Raw genomic sequence first — 27,995 nt, 5'->3', positions numbered from 1 at the left:
CGACAGATGTCGTCCGTACTTTATCTGTCTCATGGGCGACAGGTTTGGATGGTGTCAAACAGAGGACAAACCAGATGAAGTTCTGAATATGTCATATGATTATGCAATTGAAAACAATCCAAAACTGAAATGGATCGATAAATTTAGATATGATACAAGTGTTACTCAAGTAAGCAAAATGACATCTAGTAAATATTTATATATCTATTCAGTTCATGTAGTTATACCGACTACTTACAATATTTACAGTAAAACAGTATGAAAAGCTTATTTAATAGAAGTCTATGTTGGTAACAATTTAAGTACAAATATAACAGTTATGTAAGAAAAAATTCAGATAACACAATTTAAGTTTGCCTCACCAAAATTGAATTGACAAAAATTTTCGCTCCTACATCCTGGCACATTCTAATCTACATATCTTAATAAGCATTCTTTGCATGCATAATTCAATTTAATGAGTAAATAGTTGTTTTACTACTAGTATATTGTTGTTTATCTTCTAATTTTAGGGGCCAAAAAAGTAGCGTTATCATACCTTCTTCTTTAATCATGTAAATCTAATGATAAATGTTTAGTGTCTTCTTCCTAGTCGTCGTTTATGAAATATTGCTCACTGATGTTCAAATATTCATATCTTGTTAAATTCAATATCATTAAAGGTTTTGCTTTGTTCTTGAAGAAATTGTTTAACTGTCTGGTAAATGTAAGTGATCTTTCAATCATATGGGCAATACTTTATTTTTGGATTAAAGTACAGTAATATCGTAGTGTCATTTGTTTATTTCATAATCCCAGTCTATATGTATTAGTTATGTACTACCAGTTATTAAATTAATACATTAAATTAATAAAAAATAAATTTCAATAATCGTAGCTTACTTATTTGTACAGTTAGAGGTGTTTCATGGAGTTTTGAACGATCCAGATATGGTGAAAAATAAGTGTTTCTTTTATCTTCGAGACACTCCTTCAAAGGAAGATTTTACAGAGAAAGATTATAAGGTAAACGTCATTTCTACCAAAAAGGAATGTATACACTTGTTGACACTAAATGAAATACTTTAATATTTAAAGTTAATAAATCAAATACCTAAAATATGGTATTTAAAGCTTTCGTGTAGAATGTGTATATAAAAAACTATGTATGTTAAAAACTTGACAATGTTTTATAGAAGAAAGCAAATTTTGTATATTTTTTAAGATTTAAATTACGTTGTATAATCTTAAAGGGAATTGTAGTATGAGACACATGCGTTAAAATTAAAAAAAATACATATTGATAAGGGTTGATGATATCATCACTAATGCAGAATGTTTTGTTTAGGATTGCAGTATTCTAAAGACATAGTTATGTGTTTTCACTGTTCTGAAACGATTACATATAATATTTTTAGCACCTAATATCTGAATCGGACTGGCATCGTGAACATCAAGAGATGTTGAAAGATCAAGTGACTAAGCACAAAGATTTAAATGTGAGAACATTCAAAAAACCATTGGAAGTGTCTGAATATATTAAAAAGGTAAGTTGTTTTTATTGTTTGCAAAAACCGCATGCAAATATTTCTAGACAAAAATATCTGATCAATTATGTTTTTAGAGGAAAATCGTTTTCTAGTTAGATTTTAGTTTTTAAGTGGTTTCTTATCAATAAAATATTATGCAAAAGATTGATTTTGCTAGACTTGCATCTTTCCAATTACTGAAATCTTACACACATACGAAAAAACAGCATTATAAATATGTTTCACAGTTCTCGTGGTTATTTAAGCTGATATTTCATTTTTCGACATTCTTTTTGTCATGGGTTTACAACTATAGGTTGAAGTTCTAGGTAGGATTTACATTTTGTTACAATAAAAAATGTATATACAAATTAAGTTTAATAACGTGTGTTTTAATGGAATATGTTTTAAGACATTTGAAATAGATACCTATAAAATGTTGCTCACATATTGCAGCGTATCAGTATTTCACGGATACAAAAACAAAAAAAGGTAGTTTAAAGAATACATGTAGGTATGGGTCAAAATACGTACATATATAAAATTTAAAAAATTAATTTATTGTTGATATTCTTGATTTGACACATGTGCATGGATTCCTTGACGTAACATTACTGTTATGAAAGTATATGCACTTTAAACTCCTTATTCTTATGCAATCTTCATGTAAAAAGTTTTTTTCATTTGCTCCAATTTATCATGAAATCCACACTTGACATGTCTTGGTCGCCAACTTGAATTGCTGAAATTCACATTATTCGATTAATAAATGTACAATATAATTGAAAATAAAACATAAACTGCCTTTAAAAAGGCCGTTTCAATAAGATTTTATCCAAATATGAGTCTTACAAGAAACGAAATAACCTTCGGTATGACAGTTTTCATTTGTCTGACGATATGTTTTGTCATGGTGTTTATGCGGCTAAATGATTCAAGTTTTGAAGAATTTTATCTTAAATATATACATTTGTACAAACTCTGATATACAATTTCTTTTTGTAGTGCATTGGAATTGAAATAACAGTACTGTAGTTGAAGATTTGCCCCTGTCAAATCGTCAACTTACGACGACAACTCTTCAACTACAATACTGGTATTCATTAAAACAAAATTGGATCTGTACAAAAAGTATTGATTGCAGGATTTAAAAAAATGCCTTGATGATGATTTTCCAAAAGGTACAGAGCTTACCAAACTTGAACAGCAGAGAGAAGCACATGCAGCATTTTCATCAGCAAGATGTAGAGTTTATATTGGAAGTCAAGATTACTTTACGGAAATCAACAGCTATAGAAGTCAAAATCTAACCCAACCTTTTGTACTACTTGGAGAATCTGGTGAGTACCAGATACACAATGTTTTTTTCTGATTAATTCGGATGTTCAATTTCACCTTGAGTTTTTAAATCACTAACCATTTGTAACTAAATGTCAATCACTTAACAAGAAACCCTTTTAACATCCTATTTGACAGGCAACCGGTGTGAGTTTATAGTAGTTAAACTAGTTTTTACTCCTGGACATTTGGCCAGTTAAACTTTGAGGTTATTTTGCATACTATAATTGATATAATTATTCCCACATTTGGTCATCTTGTTCAATTTTTTAACAACATGTCATTTCAGAAGTCAGTTATTCCCTACTGTTTGTGATCATGAAATATTTTTACCATACGGATGATGGCTAGGTTCGATTTGGTAAACGTTTAAGCTTCTTGCAGATTTTGAAAATTAAAGGATTAACTTTTCGAAAGTTAAGGGACATTTAAAATCACAATTTGAGGCATATTATTTGCCCTTATTTATTTGCCTTCTTTAATTTCAATATGCAGATACCAGACTTATCTTGCGCTTCTATCCAACTGCTTATTTTCAAATGCCTGTATCATTTATGTGTGGTATTTTGTGTACAATTAGATTATTTGAAGTAACAGATAAAGTTTGAGTCTAGTTCTTGCTGTGACCCATGGCCAAGGAAAGTTGCAAGGAAATGTTATCTTTACGTAGTTTTTTTCTGTAATGTAGGAAACAATTGATTAGGTATTGGCTATAAAGTCATATCATAAGAAGTCGAGTTTCGTGCTATTTGAGCAGTGGTTCTAGCATGTAAGACATTTCTTCAAAATAGTATTTCCCATGGCTTTAAATTCTAAAAAATATCGTCATTTTCAGAGTTAGATGAGGGTTAATTACTCATCCACTATAGTGTATGCCTAGTCACTTATTAAAACTTATCAACGTATTTTTAAGAAGTAAAACGACGTGTGTCACATGTGTAACAGGACCTTCCAACCTTTCAGGAGCATTTGTAGGAAATCTAGGTGTTTTGTTGGGTTCTTATTGCTCAAGCTTTAGTTTTCTATGTTTGTCTTTGTCTTTTTTTACAATTGCGTTGTCAGTTTCTCTTAGACTCACAATTTTTTAATTGTCCTTTTCAAAAGAGGGGCGAAAGATACCAGAGGGACATTTAAACTCATAAATCGAAAATAATCTGACAACGCCATGGCTAAAAAAGAAAAAAAAACCAACAGACAAACAATAGTACACAAAACACTCAATAGAAAACTGAAGACTAAGCAACACGAACCCCACCAAAAACTTGGGGTGATCTCATGTGCTCCGGAAGGGTAAGCAGGTCCTGCTCCACATGTGGCACCCGTCGTGTTGCTCATGTTAGTACAAATCCGGTAAATAGTCTAATTCGGTAGGTCACATTCGTGAAAATGGAACGAGATTGTAGTTACGACATTATGAACATATCCGCTATCATCTGTGAAACGGATATTAAATGTACCCTTCTCCTTCGCCTCCTTTTGCAATATTCTGACCCGATTACTGATAGAAAGAAATGGCCAACTACATAAGTAAGAAGTCTCTCTTAGTATGAAGAAAAATTCAGACCTTCATCACATTTACATCCTTGTGACATAGTGTAGACCCATATTCATATTCCTACCAGTCCATTGAAGAGGACATTGTATTACATTTTGAAATACCCGTTTAATGCTTGTGTATTAAAATGTTTTGACATGTCTTCAACAAATCCCAGTAAGAAAGTATTAACAAAAATACCGAATTCTAAGATAATTTAAAAAAAGGGGTCCATAAAAACAAACAAAAATCAAACACTAGTCATAAATAGTATAGATACACGTTTTGCGTACACTGTTTCTTATAAATAAGGATATGACATAATCCCTCTCTTCTAAGTAACTACTGCTCTTCTATAATACACGTACTTTCATCAACAAACAAATACGTGTTTTCAACATTGAGAAAATATGTGAAAAATATCATTGTATCTCATTTTTAAAAATCCTTTGCTTAATGATTACTTTTTAAACGAATACTTTTAAAAATTCATCTTAAGGTTGTGGTAAATCTGCTCTGGTTGCTAACTGGGTGAAGCAGGTTGAAGTAGCAGAACCGACAACATTCATGTTTGTTCATTTTATTGGCAGTTCTGCTGACAGTGCAGATTACATTAAGTTGATAAGACGGTAAGGACATTAAAATTTATACAAGAGTTTTTTTGTCGAGCCTGCGCCATCTAGAGAGACATAGCGATCCTAGATTATGTCGTCGGCGTCGTCAACATTTAGGTTCAGTCTGTGGTAAAAGTATTTTTTAGACATTAATAACTTTGTCAAACCTTCATGGAATTTTATGAAATTTTGACAGAGGCTTGTTTATGACCAAAAATAAGTATCCAGAGCAAACTTTTTAAAATATTTATTTTGATTTTTCTGTATTTAAATGATAAATGGACTTATTTTTTTACAGTTTTCACTCAGGCTCTGTCTGAGGTTTACGTTTTTCAGTCATCAATAACTGTCAAACCTTCATGGAATTTTATGTAATTTGAACAGAAGTCTGTTAAAAACCAAAATTCAGAATTTAGAGCTAAATTTTATTTTTTAGTATTTTACCGATAAATGGACTTAGATCTTTGTTACATTTAACAAGTCGATACAGTCTGGGGTTAAAGATTTTTACACATCAATTACTTAGTCAACCCTTCATATAATTTTACGAAACTTTGGCAGAAGTTTTTTTATGATTAGGAAATAATGTCTGAAGCAAATTTTTGAAAACATATTTCTCATTTTCCTTATTTTTCTAAAAGATGGACGTAGATTTTTACTGTTAACATTTGCAGACAGTCTGGGATTAAATTTTTTTGACATGATTAATTTGTAAACCTTCATGGATTGTTATGAAACGTGGACAGAAGATAATCTTCAAGACCAGGAAATGACATCTAAAGAAAAAGTTTTTTTATATAAATTCTATAATGTACTGTTAAATGGACTCACATTTTGACTTTGACATTACACTTTTATACTGACAGCATCTATCGCAGGCGAGACACAGGGTTACGGGAAACCCCTTCCGAACTTTTTATACTCCTTCATTTTAAATAAGTAGGTTTGTTACAACCTTGCTTACGGTCAATTCAAAAGCAACTGTTACAGTGAGGGAATAGTAGTACGCAAGTAAAACATATGTCTGATTGAAAAAAATGTACATCTATACATACTAACATTCATCACATTGTTCTAATTTCGAGAATGAATGAACATGGTTACGCTTTGCTTAAGTTCAGAAGTAACATTGATGCAATATAGAGAAAGCATTTCGTCAATCAGTTGTTAATGAAACGGTATTTCAAAGTGAAAAAGACCAATACGAACATTGAAAAAAAATCATATAATAAGTCATTGAATCTCATTAAAGTTTGCTCTATGGTATATATCGTTACAACTAATGATGTGAGCTCCGATTTACTGATTATCATCGGCAAATGAGGAACAGCTGATGCAAAGGTTGACCAAATGTCTGCAACAAAAAAGCATGGCATAGTAAAATAGTGGTCATACAAAGTCTTGCAATATATACATAAATGTAGAAATCAGTCTATGGTTCGGTCTCTGTATCTTAATGCTTTACTATTTGCCCGTCTGATTATAGTCTTTTCCCGAACCATCCTTCCCCAAGAGCTGCGTGTGATCCTTTACTAAAACCATCTTGACGTTACTAATTTGCACATGACTATTGTATTTATAGGAAATAAAGTGGGTTTTTTTATTCAATAAAGCTAATCAAAAAATGTATCCTAATTAACAGACTTATACGTAAACGTTGTCACAATGTTCGAGTCAATTGGGACGAAAAAGATGCTTATCATGTCAATACCAGATCAAAGTTGATAATTCTTGTAACCCGTCATTATGTTCCGCTACAATGGCTTCGATAACGCCTAAATACCTAGTCATTATCAAATCCTCAATCAATTATTAGGAATAAGTAAGGGATTTACCTATCTCGATAAATTAAGCTGCCTGCTGATTGGTCCTCTATCGCACAGGACACACATCAAAATACAAGATTCCAGAATTGGTTTGAGTGTGTAAAGAGTTCAGACCCTTGGAAGTAGGTGAGATCGATTACGGAGAGGGACTGAATTATTTGGGTTATACTTCAAAGTGTGAACTAACCAATGTTTTTCTTATAATAATCAATGTGAATGATTTACTATTTTTGTTAGTTTTCTGTCTTATTTTTAATACTTGTGAATTTGTATAAAAATGTGATATGTTATTAAAAGAGTCTTTTTTTAAATTTCATTCATGAAAAAATATGTATAATCAAACGAGTCCGGTAATATTCATATTTTTTAACTGTTACTTTTGGAACTGAAATCTCATTATCGCTATATGTGTTTACAGGCTATTTGAAGAAATAAAAGTTTTCTTCAACTTTGACCAGGAGATTCCGTCATCTGATTCTATCCTTATTCATGAGATTGGCAAGTGGCTTAGAATGGCTGGGTCATTGACAAAAGTTGTCATTGTATTTGATGCTTTAAATCAGCTTGACTCTGGCGAAGGAGGTAAAATAATATCAAATGTACTGACAGACCGTGTTATATAAAAAGATTTGATGTCAATATTTAATTCAGGCGTAGAAAATCAATGCAAAACTTTTGATGTAAATGAAGTAACGCATTTGCGTAATCATTGTTTATATAAACAAGCAATGGTATACTTGATATATGACATTGTCGGGTTTTCAGGAAAATCGTGGCCCAAACTTAAAGAGATAAAGTTGAGATTGTGAAGATTTTCTCGTATTAACTTGTCTATTCTTACGTGCACTTACCTTTTTTTCCTTTACTTATAAATGCATTTGGTATGCACTTTTAAAAATTAATTATCCCAATTACAGATTATTCAGAAATCCACAAAAACTAATAGTAGGTACTTAGTCATTTGTGTCCTACCAATATTTAGTCTGCTAATGAAACAAAGTCGTGTTGTTTCCGACGTCGTCGGCAATTATGGTTTTAGACTTGTAATTATGACAGTTTGAGAAGAATCAGTAATAATTTGAAAACGACAAATTTTATTGACAAATCTCATGTAATGGAGGTAAGTTGGCCGCGCCTCTCAGCCATAGCCCATTCACTTTGAAAAATGTTCATAGTTATCATGGAACACAAGCGAGAAATTTATCTGAGTCTACCTTGTTAATTTATGATATTTATAGATTCTGAATCTGTGAGAGAAGTTCAGTAAATGAAAAAGACCTAATAAAAGGTTTCAACATAAAAATTCGTTTATATAAAAAAGTAGGAACAAATACCCTAAGGGAAGAGGGAAAAAGTATCATAATGTTACACTGTTAGGATCTTTGTAAAGAGAATATCGAAGGAAATATGACGACAGTTATTAAATAATTCATAGATACTTATAAGATAAAATCATTGCATGCACTTAAAACAACGAGAATTAAAATAAAAAGAATTAAAAAAGATCTACAAAGAAAGCGTTATATCGAGATCCTAGTTGTTTAAAAAATATATGATAAACAATTACCTTTATTTGTCTATTTTAATCGATTACTAGATTTGAACATCTGTTAACTACTGTCACTTTGATTGTCCTCGTGTCCATAGTTGTAAATAAATTCATTGGTAATAACAAGCGTCCGTTCAACACGAATTTGCATTTACATAAACCCATATTTGATTGACCTACATGCGTAGAAGCTTGTGGGTACTTTTTGCATCTGTCAGACACTTACAAGATATTAGCAGATAGATTTCAATTTCAATATGTTGAATGAACATTAATTTTTCGTTGCACATTTCTCTTGTTCTACTGAACACAATGACTTCATATTTGATCAGCAGCTTGTAAGTGACAAATTATAAGATATAAGCGATTTTCGGATCTGTCGGACACCTACTGTCTGTTTTGTGATAGTGTGAGTGGGTTATACGAAGCACTACAACGCGTGCATTCTTGTTTTCGTTAAACTTCTGAAATGCCCTTCGCTCGTTTGGCTCAGTAAATGTCAGTGTTTTAAAAGTAAATAATTGCGCAAATTCATCTCACCATACGATAATTATCGTTTAACAATAGCGTTATCATCTTATTTAGAGTTAGAGGGAACAGAGCATGATCTAGATTGGATACCGTCAGAAATACCACCAAATGTTTTTATTATAATGTCAACACTTCCAGGAAGGGTAAGTCAGTATTTCATGATAATGTCATAGTGTAGTTTTTAAAGCATGTTTTTAACGACGAGCGCGTGCTCTTCATCTTGGAAACAATGTCTTTGAGGAGTCTTCACAAAAAATAATTTTGACGACATCGGAACGCCCACCCTTTCTCGATGTCAACAAGCGATGCAAAACTTTCTACAAATATAGAAATACGGTCAGAAAGTCAGCGTGGTTTGTTACATTTTCACATAAAATTTTAAAAGAACAGAAATATAAGTATGGTGTTGTGCATAAAAAAAAGTTGAAATATTGACATGGTGTACGACTGCCAACGAAGCAACATTTAACCGTAAACAAAGAATCTGCATGTCATCGTACGGCCTTCAACAAGAGCAAAATCTATATAGTATGTTTTAAAAGGCATCGAGAGGTTCAGCACACTATCATGTTTGCGTATTATTATATTTTGTTACTGTCATCAGTCTCTTTTAACTTGAAATATCTTCATTTTTAAGAAATGAACATTTTTGGTAATAGTTAGAAATATGTTTTATTTAACAAAAACAGTTATCAATATAACAATTTTCAAGCAAAGAATACATACTTAACAGTCACATCCAACATTTTAATTTTGCACATTTACATTCTTTATCAAATCATGGGCACGAAAAAAACATTTAAAACAACCACTGTCTTCTAACCTGTAAATTTTGTTTATTGTATTTGTTAGCGAGAAGAGGATATCTATCAATCTCTTTCATAACATAACATAACATAATTTGATGATTTCCGGAACTCTTGTCGTCTAACATATTACCTCGGGGGCAATGTTTTCTATTCTGATATGTTCTTTTTACTTATTTTGCTATTTGTTATTTTTCCATTTTCTATTTTAACTATCAATGTGCTAACCGCATGTACAAAAGAAAATATCAGCATAGACACGTTGAAAAAAAATTGAATAAGAATATTTTATAGACTACCGGAACTCGAGCAACACGTTCTACTAAATTGATTATTTGTTTTACATAGAACAAAAACCGACACTTCCGTCTTAAACTTGCAGTGAGAATATATTTCTTTTTGCTCCGTGTTGAAGGCCTCACTGTGACTGCTTTTTTTTTTGCTGTGCATGCACTGATTTTGTGTTATTGATTGATACCCGGCAATATCCTTTGATTTTCTAATACTTCAATAAATTACTGTTTTCCACCTTTGGCCATAGATGAAAATTGGTTAATAGTAACCTGGACCTATAATTTCGACCTTGTATATATATATCGGTCTATGATGTTATCCCTCAATGTGACATGCTTTGCGGAGATGCCTTAAATCTTTTATTCTGTGCAATATATACAAAGAAACTTTCACACATCTCTCCGACCTTTGTAAATGAAAGTTTACTTTGAAAAATTTTCAAAAGACAATCTATTAATTTCATGGTGAATATTTTATTTGACATTCAATTTAGACCTTGAATAACGCAGTTGTAATTTCTGCACGCCCAACACAATGTACCAAATTTGAAAATGGTGAGTAGACAGGTTTGTTGGTGTTACACAGATATTGATTTTCCTTTCAACGATGATAGCTGTTTTGTGGAATCAATTTCAAAACACTAAATAAGGAAATAAGTTTTCTTAAAAACTATGCTTACAAACGATGTGAACTATAAGGACTTGTTTCAATATAAACAAGAAGTATATCAGAATAGATCACATATTTCTAAAGTTGTTACCACAGATTCCTAGATACATCTACATGAATGGTACATTTCTGTACTCAAAGTATTCAACACATTTTTTGTGTCAACAAGAGTGCACAAGCTGAAATGTCTCACCTGCTTTACAAATAAATCATGACTCACATTGATTTTATGTTGATGTTCCTAAAGATCAAGTTTTACTTCAAGTACAGCAAACACTTGTGTGATCAAATTAGTGATCCGTCCGTCCGTCCGTTCGTTCAGGTTAAAGTTTTTTGTCAAGGTAGTTTTTGATGAAGTTGAAGTCCAATCAACTTGAAACTAAGTACACATGTTCCCTATGATATGATCTTTCTAATTTTAATGCCAAATTAGAGTTTTGACCCCCAATTTCAGGGTCCAGTGAACATAGAAAATAAAAGTGCGAGTGGGGCATCCGTGTACTATGGACACATTGTTGTTTCTTTCTAATATTATTTGATTAAATCTTTAAAAAAAGTTGTTTTAGAATGGAAACTGTGAAAAATGTTTGCATTGTTGCAATTAATTGACCTTAAAGTGTAATGCTTTATTTAGGTGTACATATGTATAATGTTAAATTATTAAATATCCGAATTTTTAGTCCAGCTGCTTACTCTGGTTCTGAAATGCAACAATTTCACCTTCAATGGTGCACATTACCTTCAAATAAACGGAACAGCGATGGGGACGAAAATGGCTCCGTCTTACGCCGATATTTTCATGGGCAAATTAGAGAAACAAATCATTTCAACATCTTTATCTAAACCTCTGTCTTGGTTCCGTTTCATCGATGATGTTGACATGAAATGGATTTAATCACAACAAAAACTGGATGATTTTATCAAACATGCAAACAACGCCCACCAGTCAATTGAATTCACACATGACATTTCCGACTCTAAAATATCTTTCTTGGACACAACTACATCTATAAAGGACGGTGTCATATCAAAAAACCTCTACTATAAACCTACAGATAAACATCAGTACCTTTCTCCCCAAAGCTGTCACCCAATTTTTGACCAAACGAGGTTATAAGAAATTGGATATAGACGAGGGGTTTGTGCGTGCTAACAATAACAACCGCAATGACCTATTACAGTACAAACAGAAAAGGCGAAGCGAAATAGTTTCGTCTGTTTTAACATACAATCCCGCCTTTACTAACCTTTCCCATTTCATCCGTGCCAATTGGCAGATTATTGCCAAACGCCCAAAATTATCCAAGATATTTCCCAAACCTCCTGTCTTAGCTTTTCGGAGACCCAAAAGTCTAAAAGAATTATTTGTGAGAGCTGATGTCTCCTCTAATAAAAGTATACACTATATATTGCAATGTAACTTGTAAAACCCAGAATGTTGTATATCCTTCATCAGTGTCGATGTTGCATGCAGTATGTTTGCGAGAATCAGACAGTTTAACAAACACATGAATTGTCATCTTAGTGACTACACCTGCAAGCCCGACCTCCCCATAAGTCGTAATTTGAGATCACCTGGGCACACCCAAACTGATCTCAAAAACTTTACCATGACTCTCATAGTCCACAACTTCGGTTGGTCAAGGGCCGACAGACTTGCTCGGGAAAGTTTTTGGATAAGAAAGTTAAGGACAGTTTCCACAGAGGGCATGCATGAATAAACATAAAATTAGTCCCTACCAGCACTTGTTTCCTGTAACGCAGACTTCAGTACAGGAATCTCAGTTTTAAGGAATTTATTTCTCCTCCCAAACATCAATATTGAAACAATTTACCAGCGTATTGATTCGTGATAACTTGTATGATATTCAAGATTATTATTTCAATTCGACTACCACATGTCAAGATAAGAATCTCTTGACATCTTACTGATGAAGGATATTAGTTTTCCGAAATATTTAATATTTGTTCGTAATTTTACTATTTTTTTGGTGATGCTGTACCCTTTTAAACTTGCATATTTATAATGTATATATATAAGTTTATACTTTTGGTAAGTACTTACTGTAAACAGGACAGGACCAGTCACCCAAATGGGTATAACACCCTTTTTGGGATATGGGATTCGCGAATTTTGTATTTCATATACTGAGCAAAATAAATATGGACTTGTTGTGAGTTTGGAAGAAAAACCTTACACTCATATGTATGTGTTATTAGGTAAATTAGATGAGTTATATGTTTGTACCTAGGACCTGATGAAGTTTTTCCATAAGAGGGGGGAGGGTTAACTGTTGACAAATTATAATCATGACCAATCAACCAATAAAATGTATTGCCTTATACAGGTGTTCTCCTTTACAATTAGGCCATTAATGTTCATGCCAACAAATTCAACAATCATACTTTTTAGCACCAATAGTTCACCACCAGGTTACATGTTCACAATTTGTCGGTTTAATGTCAAATGAACGCAAAAGGATAGCCAGCCATTACGAATATACCATAACTGATAACATTTGGCTGCCTTAAATAATACAATCTATGTTTTATATGCAATAACTCTACCTTCAACTTTGTATATTCGACAATATGTCTGTTGTTCAGGAACATGGTCGTACTCATCAGAAGTATAGGCGGCACAACAATGGCGACACTGACATTTATGTTGTCCGATTTTGGCGCCAAATTAAAGGGAAACAATTCGCGCCTGACAAAAATTACCGTATTGCACCAAAATAATCTAAGTTTTGCTTTGTAATTACAAATAATTATACGTTAAACAAATTAATATTCAGATATCGTCCAATCATATAATTGCACACATTATTGTATAATAAGCAATTAATAGAGAATTCACAAAAATGAAATTAATGGAATGCATTGAAATCAGACCATATGGGGTAGAGGGGTAAAACAAATGTCCATAACTTTTTTAAAGCCTTGTGACCCCTATTTTATTTTACATTAAAACCAATATTTTTATCCTTAAACTTAAATTAGAAAATGGCAAAATGTGGACATAAATCTAAAATTAAAATGAATTTTAAGTCTAAAACAACCAAAGAAAACGATTAGATTTAGAATTTTAATGTTTTTTCACATGATAATCATACTGACTTAGTTCTCAAAGTCTTTGAATTTGATGAAGCGCTTATTGTTCTTTGCATTTTTTGATTCAGCATAAAAAGATCTACAAAATATGTGAAAATAAATTGTTTTTACCAGAGATCCTTATTAGGGTGTATCAAACAGTTTTATTTTCAGTCTGAGTCAATCGCAAGGTTCCTCTGATATATTTTGTAAACTGTCCTTATTTTCTATTAGTTGTTTGCTCCTTTCGAATCTTCAATCTCTTCTCTACAAATGATATGAATGTAAACACAAACCTGACACACAGTATAACAATAAGAAGATGCGGAATACTATTGCTAATTTGATAATTTTCCGTCGACAAAGGACAAACATTTGAACAGTTTATACTACAGCAATCAAATAAATATAAAGGACAACCAATGACAACCATTTGATGACAGGTTACTTGGGACAGACACCTGAAGACTTTGGTGGGGTTTACAGGCTTATGAGCCTTCAGCCTCGATACTTAATCTGGTGTATCCATGAACTAAGTGTAGTCATTTCTGAGCCAAAAACAACATTGCCTTCCAAAAAAATTAAAAATAGTATTTGTTGCCGTTATTGTAACACAGTTTCTCGTGTGAAACAGAACTATTCAAAATCAAGTCAAGGGCAATCATTTTTGCTACTTTTAGCTTTATTTAGTACGTTTTTCTGAGTTACATTTTCGCAGAACAATTAAAACAGTCTTGATTATCTAAAACAAAAATATCATAAATGTATTTGTAACTGATATGATTTGATTTCTATTAAATAAAATTCAGATAGATATTTACTGAATTTGGCCATTAATTGTGATTCATAATAATACATGACCAGGTTTACTATTAAAGGGGAACAATTTTGGCCTGTACAAATACACACATTCTATTGATAAACTTTATTGCCAAAGCGTACATATCGGAACTTACAGCTTTAATCATGTCTTCACATTTCAGTTAGTATATTTTGCATAATTATCTTTATATGTGTATTTTTTTTTGTTAGTGCTGCTGCTTCATGGGATATCTAGCGTTTATATTTTGTCATGAAATTGCATTTAGTATAGTTATTGATAGTTCCTGTACCCTTGATTTCCTTTTTTTTAAGTTTTGTCAAATTATATTTACATGTGTTTTCTGGACAATTAGAATAATTAAGAAGAACAGAACAAGGGGCACAAATACACTCGCTGATATTAACATGGACAATGTCTTTTATATATGCAGGCAATGACAGCGTGCGATCAAGCTGGATGGCCAAGTATGAAAGTACAACCACTACAAGACTCACAAAAGATGCAGATTCTTACTGAATACCTGGAAGGAATTTATGGTAAAACTCTGAACCAACAACAAAAGGAAATGATTGTTACCGTTAAACAAACATCAAATCCTTTATATTTAAAATCGCTACTAGACGAGGTGAGTTTCACGTGTGTCATAATAGCGCGAATACACAACTTTGTTCATTTAAATATTGATCAGTCATAAAGCTTGTATGTACCAAGTAATTTCACTTATGAAATATATTTACCTGAACGGGTAAACGTATAAGACCAAGATTACTTGCAGAGTCTCGTCCATTGTTAAAATTCATGTTATAACTAGTTTAAATGCTTGTTGTTTTTTATTAAATGATGGCCGTTTACCATCAAAATGTTTGATTGGTCATTCATGCAACATTATCTAGAGCATCTTTCATCAATAAACGTTTTGAAAACTGTATAAACCTTTTTTTATTTACACTTGATGTCAGGGACCGCCATGAGAAGATAAAGTAAAAGACGTTATTATTTCATTACTGATTATTATAATTATTAACTAACAAGTATGAAATACTCTCAGATGTAATTGATAATGATGATATCATTAATCATGTTTAGCATTGCTGAATATTTTGTAATACACATACAAATATAGAATATATTTTAGGTGCGAATGTATGGGTCATTTCGAACACTCACAGTAAAAATCCAAGAGTATTTGTCTGCAGATACTCCGCAAGACTTGTTCGCGAAAATTTTAGACAGACTCGAGGAAGATTTTGAGCAGGGAGATAGTGCAAGGTACAGTTTCAAACTATATATTGATGGTGGTCTCCTGTACCTGGTAATAAATAAAATCATCATTGTTATAAAAAGATTAATCATTAATTTTATGTTACTTACTTATAAGATCCAGTTGGGATGCTGAGGGCAAATTTTAGTATGACAGCAACCCCATATTCACCGAATTTGTACTTGCATGAGCAACATGACGGATGCCACATATAGAGCAGTAGCTGCTTGTCGTATAGGAGCATCTAGGTTCACCTCCTGTTTGAGGTGGGACCGTTTTGCTCAATTTTTAGTCTTCTATGTAGTGTTTTGCGAACTTGTTTGTCTTTTCATCGTATTCGTTTTTGGGCCATGGCGGTGTACATTTTACTTCGACTTATGAATTTTGAATGTCCTTTGGTATCTTCCGCATATTTTTTATTCAAAATATATTGGTTTTTGTTTTGTTTTCTAAATTAACGTTAGCGTTTATTTTCATTAATTCTTTTGTAGAAACGTCTTTACGGTTAATTTTAATTTTTATTTTTACAGGACCCACCTTGTACGTGATACAACAACTGCTTTATGGTGCGGAAATAAGGGAATGTCAGAGTCCGAAATAGTTGAGCTCTTGGACGTAAGTATACGCTCACAAATCAAAACTATTGTTGGAATGAAAAGTTTCAAGGGTTATGTCCTTGCTTGATACTATTCGAAATTGTGAGTTTGTGCTTATCCACCGTAGAGGTAATTATGTATTGTACAAACTGGATCAACAACACATTGTCCACCGTGTTTTTGCATTTCATTCTATTTTGACTGGTACATGTTAAGATTTTTGTTTTCGCTTGCTAAGAAATCATTATAAAACATGAATGGTTTTTCAATATGTCATTTCCCTGTTAAATAGAAAAATACATGTATATAACAATTGTATTCATTTCAAGTAATGTTAGACTTCATTGATTTTGATTTATTTATTCCGTTTACCTGTAAGTTCCTTATAATTTTTTTTGACATAATATGATTTGATACCATAGCTCCACAGGTTAGATGCCTTTTCGGTACCACCTTCCGACCATCAAACTTCAATATAGAACGAAATTTTGTTACTTATTACGTTTCCAAAACATGGTTAAAAATGTAAGAAGTGTGTAGTGTCATTTACCTATTACAACTAGAAAAAAACCAGCTGTGTACTTTTGTATTGATTTCATGTATCTTTTTAAGTTCACCTGGGCCAAATTTAACCAAACTTGACCACAATCAACATTGGGGTATCTTGTTTTAAAATGTTTTAAAAGTGTGTCCGATGACCCCGGTGCCAACCAAAATGGCTAAAAATAGAACACAAGGTTAAATATTATCTTAAAATCCGCTTTTGATAGATATAGTCTGAAACAGGCAAAAATGTTCATCATATTGAGATTTACCATCTGTCCTTTTTTCAGTTTATCATTTATGTTTTGTTATGACTATTATCTTGAAAACTAAAAATGATAGCAAGAAACTGTAAAATACAAAAATTATCAGCTAGATAAAAACGACAAATAATTCAAATAGCTGAAGTTGTCAGTCGTCTCCTCATTGGAGTTATTGCCTTTTATTTACGATTTCTTCCATTTTTTGCGTTTTTGCTTTTTATCTTAAAAATTAATTTTAACTAAAATAGATTTTTGAAACTTTAAAAGCAAATAAATTATCAACATGACAAGATCTTCAAATAAATCTTATTGTCGAAATTGTCAGTTGACTCCTGATAGAAGTGATTGCCCTTAAATGACAATTTGTACTATTTGTTTTGTATTATTGCATATTATTTTGTATGTTTTAGGTTACAAGTGCTGTATGGTCACCTTTCTATCTATCACTTTATGAAAATCTGGTAAATCGGAATGGATTGCTGAATTTCTTTCATGACCATCTTAGACGAGCCGTCGAAAAAAAGTACTTGTCTGATGCTGAAGCTAAACGGAATGGCTACCTACGTCTTGCCAATTTCTTTGTTTCAAAGGAAACAAGTAACAGGACAGTATGTATTTTATAAATACCTATTTTATATTTTTTTTTCTATTTTGTTTGTTTTGTTAAAACGTGTATTAGTTTCTTCGTGACTACGATTAATATTATATACAGGAGATTTTTCTGCCTTTGAGAAAAATAGTGAAATTAATATTTGACACAGATTGCAAATCCCTCTTTGCACTCGTATGAATATTATGTAATAATTTTATTGCTGTCCCACCTTTCTTTCCAACAATTGTGAATATGCAATAAACTACAGTGAATTCATACATTTTCGTGTGTACCAATTTATGTGAAATGAGGAAAATTTTGATTTTTGTGGATATTTGATTTCGTGGTTTTGCCAAAGTATACATACAAGCCTCTAGAAAATTGGTACTTCGATGAACATTTATACGTTCTTGGTTCACAAAAAATTGATAAACCACGAAAATTAATGAATCCACAGTAGCTGTAAATGTTTTATCAGGTTGAAGAGCTACCGTTCCTTTTAACCAGAGCCAATGAGTTAGACAGACTTAAAACTACAGTGTCGGATCTAGATGTTTTCTATAGGCTTTCAGACAATGAAGATGGTATCTTCGAGTTAGTCAAAGCATGGAAGACGGTAAATATTGAACATTTTCAATACAACTTAAAATCAAACATTTAACAGCAAATTTGTTTCAGTATTTATTGTTAACTTGCTTAATAATTGATAAGGTTTGATTTGATTGTGATTGATTGATATTTAAAGAAGGTAGGTTTTCCAATGTGACCTGATTGGACGACCTTTTTTGTACTCATATGAAACAAATTTCCAGCAAATGAGAGGCGAAAGATACCAAAGGGACATTCAACTCATAAGTCGAAAATAAACGGACAACGCCATGCCAAAAAACGAAAAGACCAAAAGACAAACAACAGTATACAAAACACAACATAGAAAACTAAATCCTGAGCAACAAGAACCCAACCAAAAACCTGGGGCGACTTCAAACTGGACCTATGTTAAACGTGAGAATTTCATCATTCTCTCTGCCAACTTCCAATTTTCTGTTGTAGCATACCCACTGTCGTCCAGTTGTGTGAAATTTACATCTAAGTCTTTTAGTTGATACGTTACACGTGTGTTTGATTACGTTATACGGAATTCATATATAGGACTACGCTCCAGACGCAAAAACTGCGCTGACAAAGTTATGTTAAAGAATGATTGAAATCTACACAACACAAGTTTTACGGTCACCATTACAATTTGGTTTTCCAATACTGTGTCTATTCTCAACTTACAACAGACATGCTTTCGCGGTCTTAAATCTTCAGAAAACAGAAGAGAGTCTGTCTAAGTTGTGTCCAATCCCTATCTGTGACACTGAACTGAACTGGTATTTGCATGGCGAGTTATGTATAGCTTGAAACCCTTGTCCTGTCGACGCACCGGGCTTATGTTTTATTCGTTACATTGCACCTGTTGTTGCCGTTAATGTAAACTACAAACGTGTAATGAAGGCATATATATCAATTCATTTAGACAATAATATTTTACACATTTATTTATCATAATGATCATGTTTATATGTAGCTTGGTGGATTTTCACTGTCGGGAGAGGCATACATGTCTGCATTAGCAAAGGTTCCGAAGAGTGTTATATTGGAAAATGTCCCTTATTACTGCAAACTGTACAGGTAATTCATTAAAAACCACCATTGTTGTATAAAAGGGGCACTAGCTACGAGATATAACAAAAATGAGATACGATTTTTGTTTTGTTCTATCATCAATGAAAATCAAATTGTGAAATATTAATTCGCTTTTGGCAGCCAGTTTGGTTCAATTTTGTCAAAATGAACTAAGTAACCTCGCTAATGAATTATTCACTTGCAAGTGAATAATTGGACCTCATTGAATCTGTATTCATGTGACCTTCAATTTAACCCCTAAGCTAGAGATTGGTTACGCATTATTAGGCGTGTTCAGCCATTTAAAGGAAAAGAATGTCATCATTGAAAGTGAAACAAAGGTGAACCATTTCTTTGACTGATTCGATCCACAAAAAATCATTCTTATACAGGTAAAAATGATGATTAACTTATTTGTTTATGCCCCCGCCGTTAAGTGTCGGGGCATTAAATGTTACCCTTGTCCGTCCGTTCGTCCGTCCGTCCTTCCGTCTGTCCAAGCGAACGTTTCCAAAATTGTTTTCCGTTCTCTAACTTTAGTTTGCCTCAACCAAATGTTATTAAACTTATACACAATGCGTATTACCACAAAACGCAGAGCAAGTTCAAAATTGGGTGGCGTCACTTTTACCGTTATGAGTTATGCCCCTTTATAAGCATAACAATTGCTGAATTTTTCGTTTCCGTTCTCTAATTTTAGTTTGCCTCAACCAAATGTTATAAATCTTATACACAATGCTTATAACCACAAAACACAGATCAAGTTCGAAATTGGGTGGCGTCACTTTAATCGTTCATGAGTTATGCTCCTTAATAAACATAATAATTGCTGAATTTTTCGTTTCCTTTCTCTAACTTTAGTTTGCCTTAACCAAATGTTATAAAACTTATACACAATGCTAATTACCACAAAACACAGATCAAGTTTGAAATTGGGTGGCGTCACTTGAACCGTTCTTTAGAAATGGAAAAATTGCTAAATATATCGTTTCCGTTCTCTTACTTTAGTTTGCCTCAACAAAATGCTATGAAACTTATACACAATGCTTATAATCACAAATCAGTCTTAACTACGTGAATCCTGCTTCTGTATGTAGAAGTTGACTCATGCATATTTACAAGCGGGGGCACCTGTGTCCCATAGACACATTCTCTATTTATTTAACCTATAACATGAAATCAAACAGACCTAGAAAAATCCATTTACACGTGGTCGATATGTATTTATATTTATATTTATGTTTAAATCGCGTTATGTGACCGTCGGCAGTCTTCGGAGGTCATTTCGATGGTTAATTAGATGGCGTCTAGACTGAAATACACACGAAATGCTGATATATATTATCGAATCCATGCATTGTTAATTGTTTATTTCAGACTTATTGTATTTTGTTTGTTATAAATCAAATATGAGAGTTTGAGTCGAATCGGTGAACATGAATTTGACAGCTAATACCCCTTTAAATCAGATGTAAATCCATTAGAATCTAATTTGATAAACTTGTTTGTATTAAAAGATATAAATGGAAATACAATTTCATTCACTGAATATGTATAAACAAATATGAAAATTAAACTGCCTTCCTTTAATATGTAAGAATATGAATAAAAATAACCTAAATGAAACATGGAAGTTTAAAATCGCTAATTCCACACGGAAACACTAGCAATATTGTCTATTTCTGACTGTTACGAAACAAGGAACTTAATAACTTATTTCATGTCATTTAAAATATAACAGTATTTTGATAAAAAAAAGATTGAATAGTACAGGTATCAGATACATTAATGTACTACCAATGTTTGGTAAGCATACAAAAGACAAATCTGGGAACAACACAACCTTTATAAGACTGATTCATTACAGCCTTTTCTGTATTTGCCCATTGGAATGAAACCTGTATTTATATTAGGAGGGTAACAACATTGATATTTGCATGCATATGTCATCCAATTGTGGCATTCAATTAAATATTCACATATTATTATAACTAAATATATGCATAAACATATTATCAGAAATCTTGGAAAGTTTTTCCTAAAACTGGGATTAATGGAAGCAGCTAAGACAGTATACGAGACTCTAATAAAGCAACTGGAGATGAACTTCGGGGAATCACTTGGAACTATTGTATATGATGCATTTGGTCAGAGTTGGGAATATCGCTGTAAACATCCTGATGTCATTACGGTAATCTAAGTACATTTTTGTAGAGTATTTTGTTTACTTTAATTATATAACTTAGTAAGTGGTTAATTACCTGTTTAATTTCACGCTCTTGAATTCTATGAATTCCCTTTTTTGTCTAGCATACCGCCCACGTGTGTCCTTTATTCTTATCTTGAATGTACGTGCATTGTTTAGTGTTGGACGTTATGGAAATAACAGTCATATATGTTTGTTGTTTCAGGGATTACATGATCTAGGAACTGTATATCGTCAACTTGGAGAATATGATAAAGCTGTTTCAGTGTATAATGATGCTATTAATCGACAAAATAGAATTCGGTCGCCAAGTCAAAAACTGAAGGTATGATTACTTATCTTTTTATGAATAAAAGTAGATGTGGGTTACATGTCTAAAAGACAGCAATGTAAGGGAGAGAAACTACCACAAAGACATACAGTCGGCAACACATGTACACAAAACATTAAGGTTTCTAAAAATACTGTCTTTAGTACAATTAATTAAATTCCAAAACGGACTTATTTATAAAAACAGTCTTGAACATAATGTCAAAAAGTGTTACAATAATTACATTTAATTTTATAAATTCCTTCAAAAATCGCTGTTGGTATACAAATGTTAAAGAACACGATTTTGTGTTTCTTAGTAGACATATTTTTCATACACATGTGATTTCAACAATATTGACCTATATGTTGTTGTACTAGTTATTTCTGAAATACATGTTGGCAACACTATAGAATAATAATTATGTAATTCTTATAAAACCAATAACTGTGGAATAATTGAAATATATCGTGTATATTAGGGTTCTTTGTTTTGATATATTTTGTTGTATTTGTTTTTTTTTGTAATATCTATTAGTTGTGTGAAGGACTCATTGGCTTGTCCACCGTTTACATTCACAAGGAAGACATGTTTGAAGCTAAGATATTAATGACAAGAGCTTTGGAACTTGCAACCTTTGTCCTTGGAAAGAAGCATCATTTTGTAGCTGCTATTTTGACAAAGGCAAGATACAATTTATTTTAAATATGTTTTAAGTTGGTTTTTTACCACATTACTTATTAAACTGAATTACAATGGCGTGTTCAATAAATATTGTATTATCAGATCTGTTTGTTTTAGATATTCTGGGTTAGCTCATATAGTCAGTTGAATATTTTTTTAATTCAGATGTTTATTTCCGTTGTGTATTTGGCAATGTAATTGTGTTTTTATAAGAACAACATTGTATTAATAGTATACGAACTTCTGATTGTTTTTTTATATATATATACTTTAAAATTTCCAATTAAAAGTGATTAATAATCGCCCCAAGCCACTTAACAGGGTTTTCACAAGTTTTCTATCAGTCATTTTAGTAGTTTATCATGCATTAACATGATTCAGATCCTTTAAAGTTGAATTGTGTCGCTGTTAACACATACAAAAACTCATCAAAGAGTTATATTGTTACCTATACCATATTTGTATCTATATAATTCTGTATATTTGTTGATGTTTTCACTTCTTAAGATCATCAGTTTTTTCATCCTTTGCTATTTCTTTTCAGCTTGGACAGTTGTCTTACAAACAAGGTCGTGTAGAGGAGGCACTTGCCTTTTACATGCAGGATTTGAAGGTTACGAGAAGTGAAGTTGGTACCAATCATCCACGCACGGCTGTTGTATTAAATGAGATCGGACTGGTATATGATGATAAGTCTGACGTCATGGCAGGGCAATTGTATGAAGCCGCTTTGTCCATAATTCTAGAAACATACGGCAATAACTATTTAGGAACAGGATCCATACGGTTTGTAATCATTTGTTTCATTGATATTTTATAGAAATCAATTTAAATATGTGAAAAAATGGGTATATTTTAACCATTACTAAACACTATTACCTATCCAGGTCCATAATACAAAGGCTAGTTGTAACGGTTCACTTGGGATGAGGAAGCTTTGGAACAAAGGGTTCCAAGTGGTAAAGTTGAAGTCATATTTTTGGAAGTATTGCGGACACCATCACGAGTTTGTTGACCATTATGGAATATTTGTGCCATAGATAACCAAGGATATTTTCTGATCTCATTGTCGTATTCACAACCCTGTACTCTTTTTTCTTGAGTGTGACCACCGAATTACATTTATTACCCAATGTGTACTTACCACGAGCATCATGACGGTTGCTACTAGCGGAACAGATTTTTTTTACCTTTACGGAATATCTGAGATCACCCAAGTTGTTAGTGGTGTGCGTGTTGCTCAGTCTTTCTCTATGTAGTGTTTTTTGGATTTGTTTGTCTTTTCGTCGAGTTTTGTTTTTTGCCATGACTTTGTCAAATAATTGTCGACTTTTGAGTTTGAACGTCCCGTTGGTATCAGCTGCATATTTTTTTTTAATGTGTAGGCTTCTATTCTTTAACGCCAGGTGATTAGAATTGCAACCATAGGGAAGACCTTGTTTATATAATATATAAAAGATAATATAATACATTATTATGATATTATTTTAAAAAAAAACTATTGAAGACAAAGCAAATTAAAACGAACCCCAGCCACAAAACTGAGGTTGAACACAGGTGCTTTTAGAAACGTATGAAATTTTAGTCGCTTGTTCATAGTAAAAGATAATAAAAACTCAAGACTTGTTGAAGGCCGTACAGTATCGTATAGTTGCTTACATCCACGTCCTTTGGTCTTTGGTGGATGGTCACTGTAGTCTCATTGGCAAGCAAACCATCTTCTTAAGCACATCTTCTTATCTTTATATCCATAAACATGTAGACGTTAATGCAGTGTGATTTTGTTGCTAGGTACAATCTAGGAGCTTTCTACTTTGGAACCAACCATTTTGAGAAGGCAAGATTTCAGTTTACAGAGTCGTACAAGATACTTAATATGTTCCTAGGAGATAATCATCCAGATACAAAGGCTTCGAAAGAGGCACTAAATACTGTGTCAGCAATGACAAAAACGAAATAGTATTGGATGCGATTTACATGACATTGTAAACAGTTGTATAACAATTAATGGGAAAGGAATACCGGTATGACAGTTTTTGAATGTTGATAACTAACATGATACCAAATTTTAATTCAACATAGTATTTTATCATTTAGACAATTCAAATGACAGAAATAGTATTCCAGTTTCTCTCTACCTACTCAATATTTGTCAAAAAAAAAACGCAAAAAAGGGTATTGTCATCATTCAAGTGCAATAATTCCTTTAAGAAGTTTTGAATTTAGGTAAAAAGTGAATCTGAATAATAATGAAGAAAACATAATGGTATTTCATGCCTCACTGGGAATATTTGTCAAGTCTTTGATTTGATAAAGATTTAAAAAACAAGCATTATATTACTCTAAGTGATAATTAATTTAAGCAAATACAGTGTGGAATTTACTATAAACGGATCTACGAAATCATATTTTTTTTGTGTTTTTGTGTCTGTGTAAATTGATGAAATCGGGAATGCAATTTAAATACTCAACCATGTACATGATGTAGCATTTCTAAAGCTGTTTTTTCCATAAAAATTTCAGTTCACTTTAGTTTATAATATTTCTATTCATATCATTACTATAGCTTCAATTAACTACTGTTTAAAAATGCGTGAAGAATGACTACTATTTCTATGAGGGTCTGGATAGTGGATGGTCTACATTTATCTGTATTATTTGCATTTTTATACCATTTTTTTCAGTTCTTTATTCATTTTGCTAAATAATCACTATTCATTAAAATTTAATACCCAATTATTCTCTCTTCTTTATAATTTTGGTCCATTTTTCTCTATTCCTTATTTTTGTTGCCCATTATTCTGTATGTTTTACCCTTTTTTTCTCTGTATTGAAACCCCATTCCCCCATCCAGACCCTCTTATATAGTATAAACAAATGTGGGATAAAACGAAAATCGCACAAGACTGAAGCTTTCAAAAGGCCAAAACAATAAACATTTCTTTTTATTGAAAAAAGATATTTTACATAGAGCGTTGATGTTATGCTACGTACATGTTAACATTTATGTTTTTTCTTACTGTAGTTTTAAATAACATTATTGCAAAAACTAAACAGTATAATATGGCAATACAAAATTGATGTGATGGTAACATAACAATGTGATGGTGAGAGATCAGAACATTCGCAGAAGAAGCTTTTTGATAAAATAGTTTCCCTGAAATTATGGTCACATAAACGTAAAGCTATGTACATATGTTCATTGTGAAGTGAACATTTGAAACTATATGAGTACGAGTTTGGCGCACATTTTATGGTCACAGAACATGGACATAAGATGTTATATGGACACATCTTCTCTCTGTTCACTTGATAATCATATGAGATAAAGCAAACTTAGATGCAACCATTTAGGCAGTTAAAATTAGATGCTTTGAAAGAAACATGTTTAAATTGATGCAATATCGACAAAAATATTTAGTATTATTACATTTTTTTATTAGTTAACTAGTGTTTACTGTTATTATAATTTTTATACAACTTTATTTTTGTAATAATGAAGCAAGTTTCCTACATTTACTACTGGAAAAGCTACCAAATATCCTACATGTATATAATTACATTTACTTTTGATGTTAATCTCGAGTGTTTTAATATGTTGCATAATATGATATACATTTTAAATTTTGTTTGAAGTGTTCCATTAGTTGTTAGGCTTTCTTATGAAAGTTTTCGTTCTCACAGTGAATACTATTATATAGTCATGATCTTTAATGTTTACGATGGTGACGGCATAAAGCGTATGGGTCCTCTTGTCCTTTATTTTATATAAGGGTGATCGCATCAGTGGACAAATATATGGATAAAAGCAAAATTCACTGATCAACTTTACATTTTAGGCATTGAGTACTGCATAAAGTTAAAGACCTTGCATGCAAACAAAAGACATGATTTTTTTCTCGTAACATGTCTTTAATAATATCGACGATTTATGTATAAATTGTATGTCCCTTTTACTTATACTTTATAATTGAGATTCATAACTTTTGATTTGCAATATTGCTGTGTGAACCTAATAAGTAACGAATTGATTAAAATATTATTGTGCTTATGGTACATGTGGTATGCTCCATAATTAAAAAAATGATTATATACTTTAGTGAATTTAATATGTGATTATCATTACTTTGTATCCTTTGTCATTTGCGTTATATGTTGGAATGTGAATATCGTTTTAGTGAATTTTGCAAGAGAGTTCCTTTCAGAACTTGATTTGTGAAAATTATTTTGTTTTGTATCTGCATTAAAATTGGTACCGGCATGAGCATAAGGATATTGTTTTAATGACATTTTCTGTTATAAACTTTTGGAAATTATACTAAGTTTAGAGATATATCTCTATAGCTCTGACACCTTGTCTGAATTTGGATACTACATTTAGTCCCATTTGGTGTTATCGGCTATTCAGCGTTTGTTTTAAGTTTTGAATTTTCTAATATGTTGGCCTCTAGCATCACTGGAGAGACATTAGTTGTCGAAATGCGCAATGCTGTAAAACTGGTCCCGAAATTGTTAATGTACATGTACATGGAAACCTGTGACAAACTGGTTAACATATTTCAAAAATGTATTGATGGGATTGATTCGCGAACAGGCCTTTTTAAACTATGAGTGTTTTGCTTATTTCAAGATGGTGCCGACTTATTATCAATAATATGATTTAATAGAGTTGTTGGGGTATGCACCAGACAGGCAAAAAAGCAGGTTAATTACACCAGGTTTTCTACAATAGTTAATTGTCTATACCATTTTATATTCTGAAGAGACCCTGGTCTAGACTTTAAACATACAATCATTGATATGCCATCATGAAAATTGTGAAATGTTTCAGTGCTCTGCACGTAGATTGCAAGTGTAGCGGTACGCATATATTAGAGTCTAATATTTTTGTATTATTTTTTACTACTACGCAATGATACTTATACTTATACTTATATTTATATATTTTATTGTATTAATGAATTATAAGATATAGGTTTGTTTATATGGTGTTTTTTTTATTTAGTATTCTCTTGTTTCTGTATTGTTTCAATAAATACTCTACCGATGCATTTGTATTAATTACGCCTGTTCAGTATCTAATATTTGCATATAGTGTTATGCACAAGGTAAAGTAGACTAATGAAGACATCTCAGTATGTTTTTTACGTTATGTGAACGATGTTTTGGCATATATTTATATATAAGAATCTGCGTCTGTCATTCTGAAGCTGTGTGGTTTTTGTGTAGTGTAGTTATTCGGGCCTTTCGATAACACATTTCGCAGAGAAGTGTTATTAACTAT

The 27,995-nt window shown here is 32.0% G+C and overlaps 2 protein-coding genes across 8 annotated transcripts in view; both read left to right on the top strand.

The window, feature by feature from the left end:
• Window positions 1–27,995, top strand: part of LOC127703261 (TPR repeat-containing protein DDB_G0287407-like) — a 172,176-nt gene that overhangs the window by 40,838 nt on the left and 103,343 nt on the right. The gene's annotated exons all lie outside the window — the stretch shown is intronic.
• On the top strand, window positions 3–27,759 carry LOC127703263 (TPR repeat-containing protein DDB_G0287407-like). The gene is made up of 18 exons (XM_052207781.1): window positions 3–169; window positions 895–1,005; window positions 1,398–1,526; window positions 2,653–2,848; window positions 4,880–5,009; window positions 7,239–7,402; window positions 8,955–9,043; window positions 15,016–15,210; window positions 15,721–15,854; window positions 16,377–16,461; window positions 17,659–17,856; window positions 18,319–18,456; window positions 19,414–19,517; window positions 21,531–21,702; window positions 21,923–22,042; window positions 22,565–22,711; window positions 23,256–23,497; window positions 24,503–27,759. Exons 1-18 carry the CDS (start codon window positions 32–34, stop codon window positions 24,669–24,671), a joined length of 2,661 nt encoding a protein of 886 aa, XP_052063741.1. The 5' UTR covers window positions 3–31; the 3' UTR covers window positions 24,672–27,759.

This window comes from Mytilus californianus, unplaced genomic scaffold (genome assembly GCF_021869535.1).
Source record: "Mytilus californianus isolate M0D057914Y unplaced genomic scaffold, xbMytCali1.0.p SCAF_5, whole genome shotgun sequence".
In the NCBI taxonomy this organism is placed as follows: Eukaryota; Metazoa; Mollusca; class Bivalvia; order Mytilida; family Mytilidae; genus Mytilus; species Mytilus californianus.
Note: the sequence above shows the minus strand (reverse complement) of the source record. Positions and strands in the feature narration are given on the sequence as shown.

What these genes read in the sequence shown, in the direction of transcription:
- LOC127703263 (XM_052207781.1), top strand. Translation starts at nt 32, where the DNA reads ATGGGCGACAGGTTTGGATGGTGTCAAACAGAGGACAAACCAGATGAA. An exon ending in AGGAAACAAGTAACAGGACA is followed by an intron (nt 17,857 to 18,318) that starts GTATGTATTTTA and finishes ATGTTTTATCAG; the next exon opens with GTTGAAGAGCTACCGTTCCT. An exon ending in AACATCCTGATGTCATTACG is followed by an intron (nt 21,703 to 21,922) that starts GTAATCTAAGTA and finishes TTGTTGTTTCAG; the next exon opens with GGATTACATGATCTAGGAAC.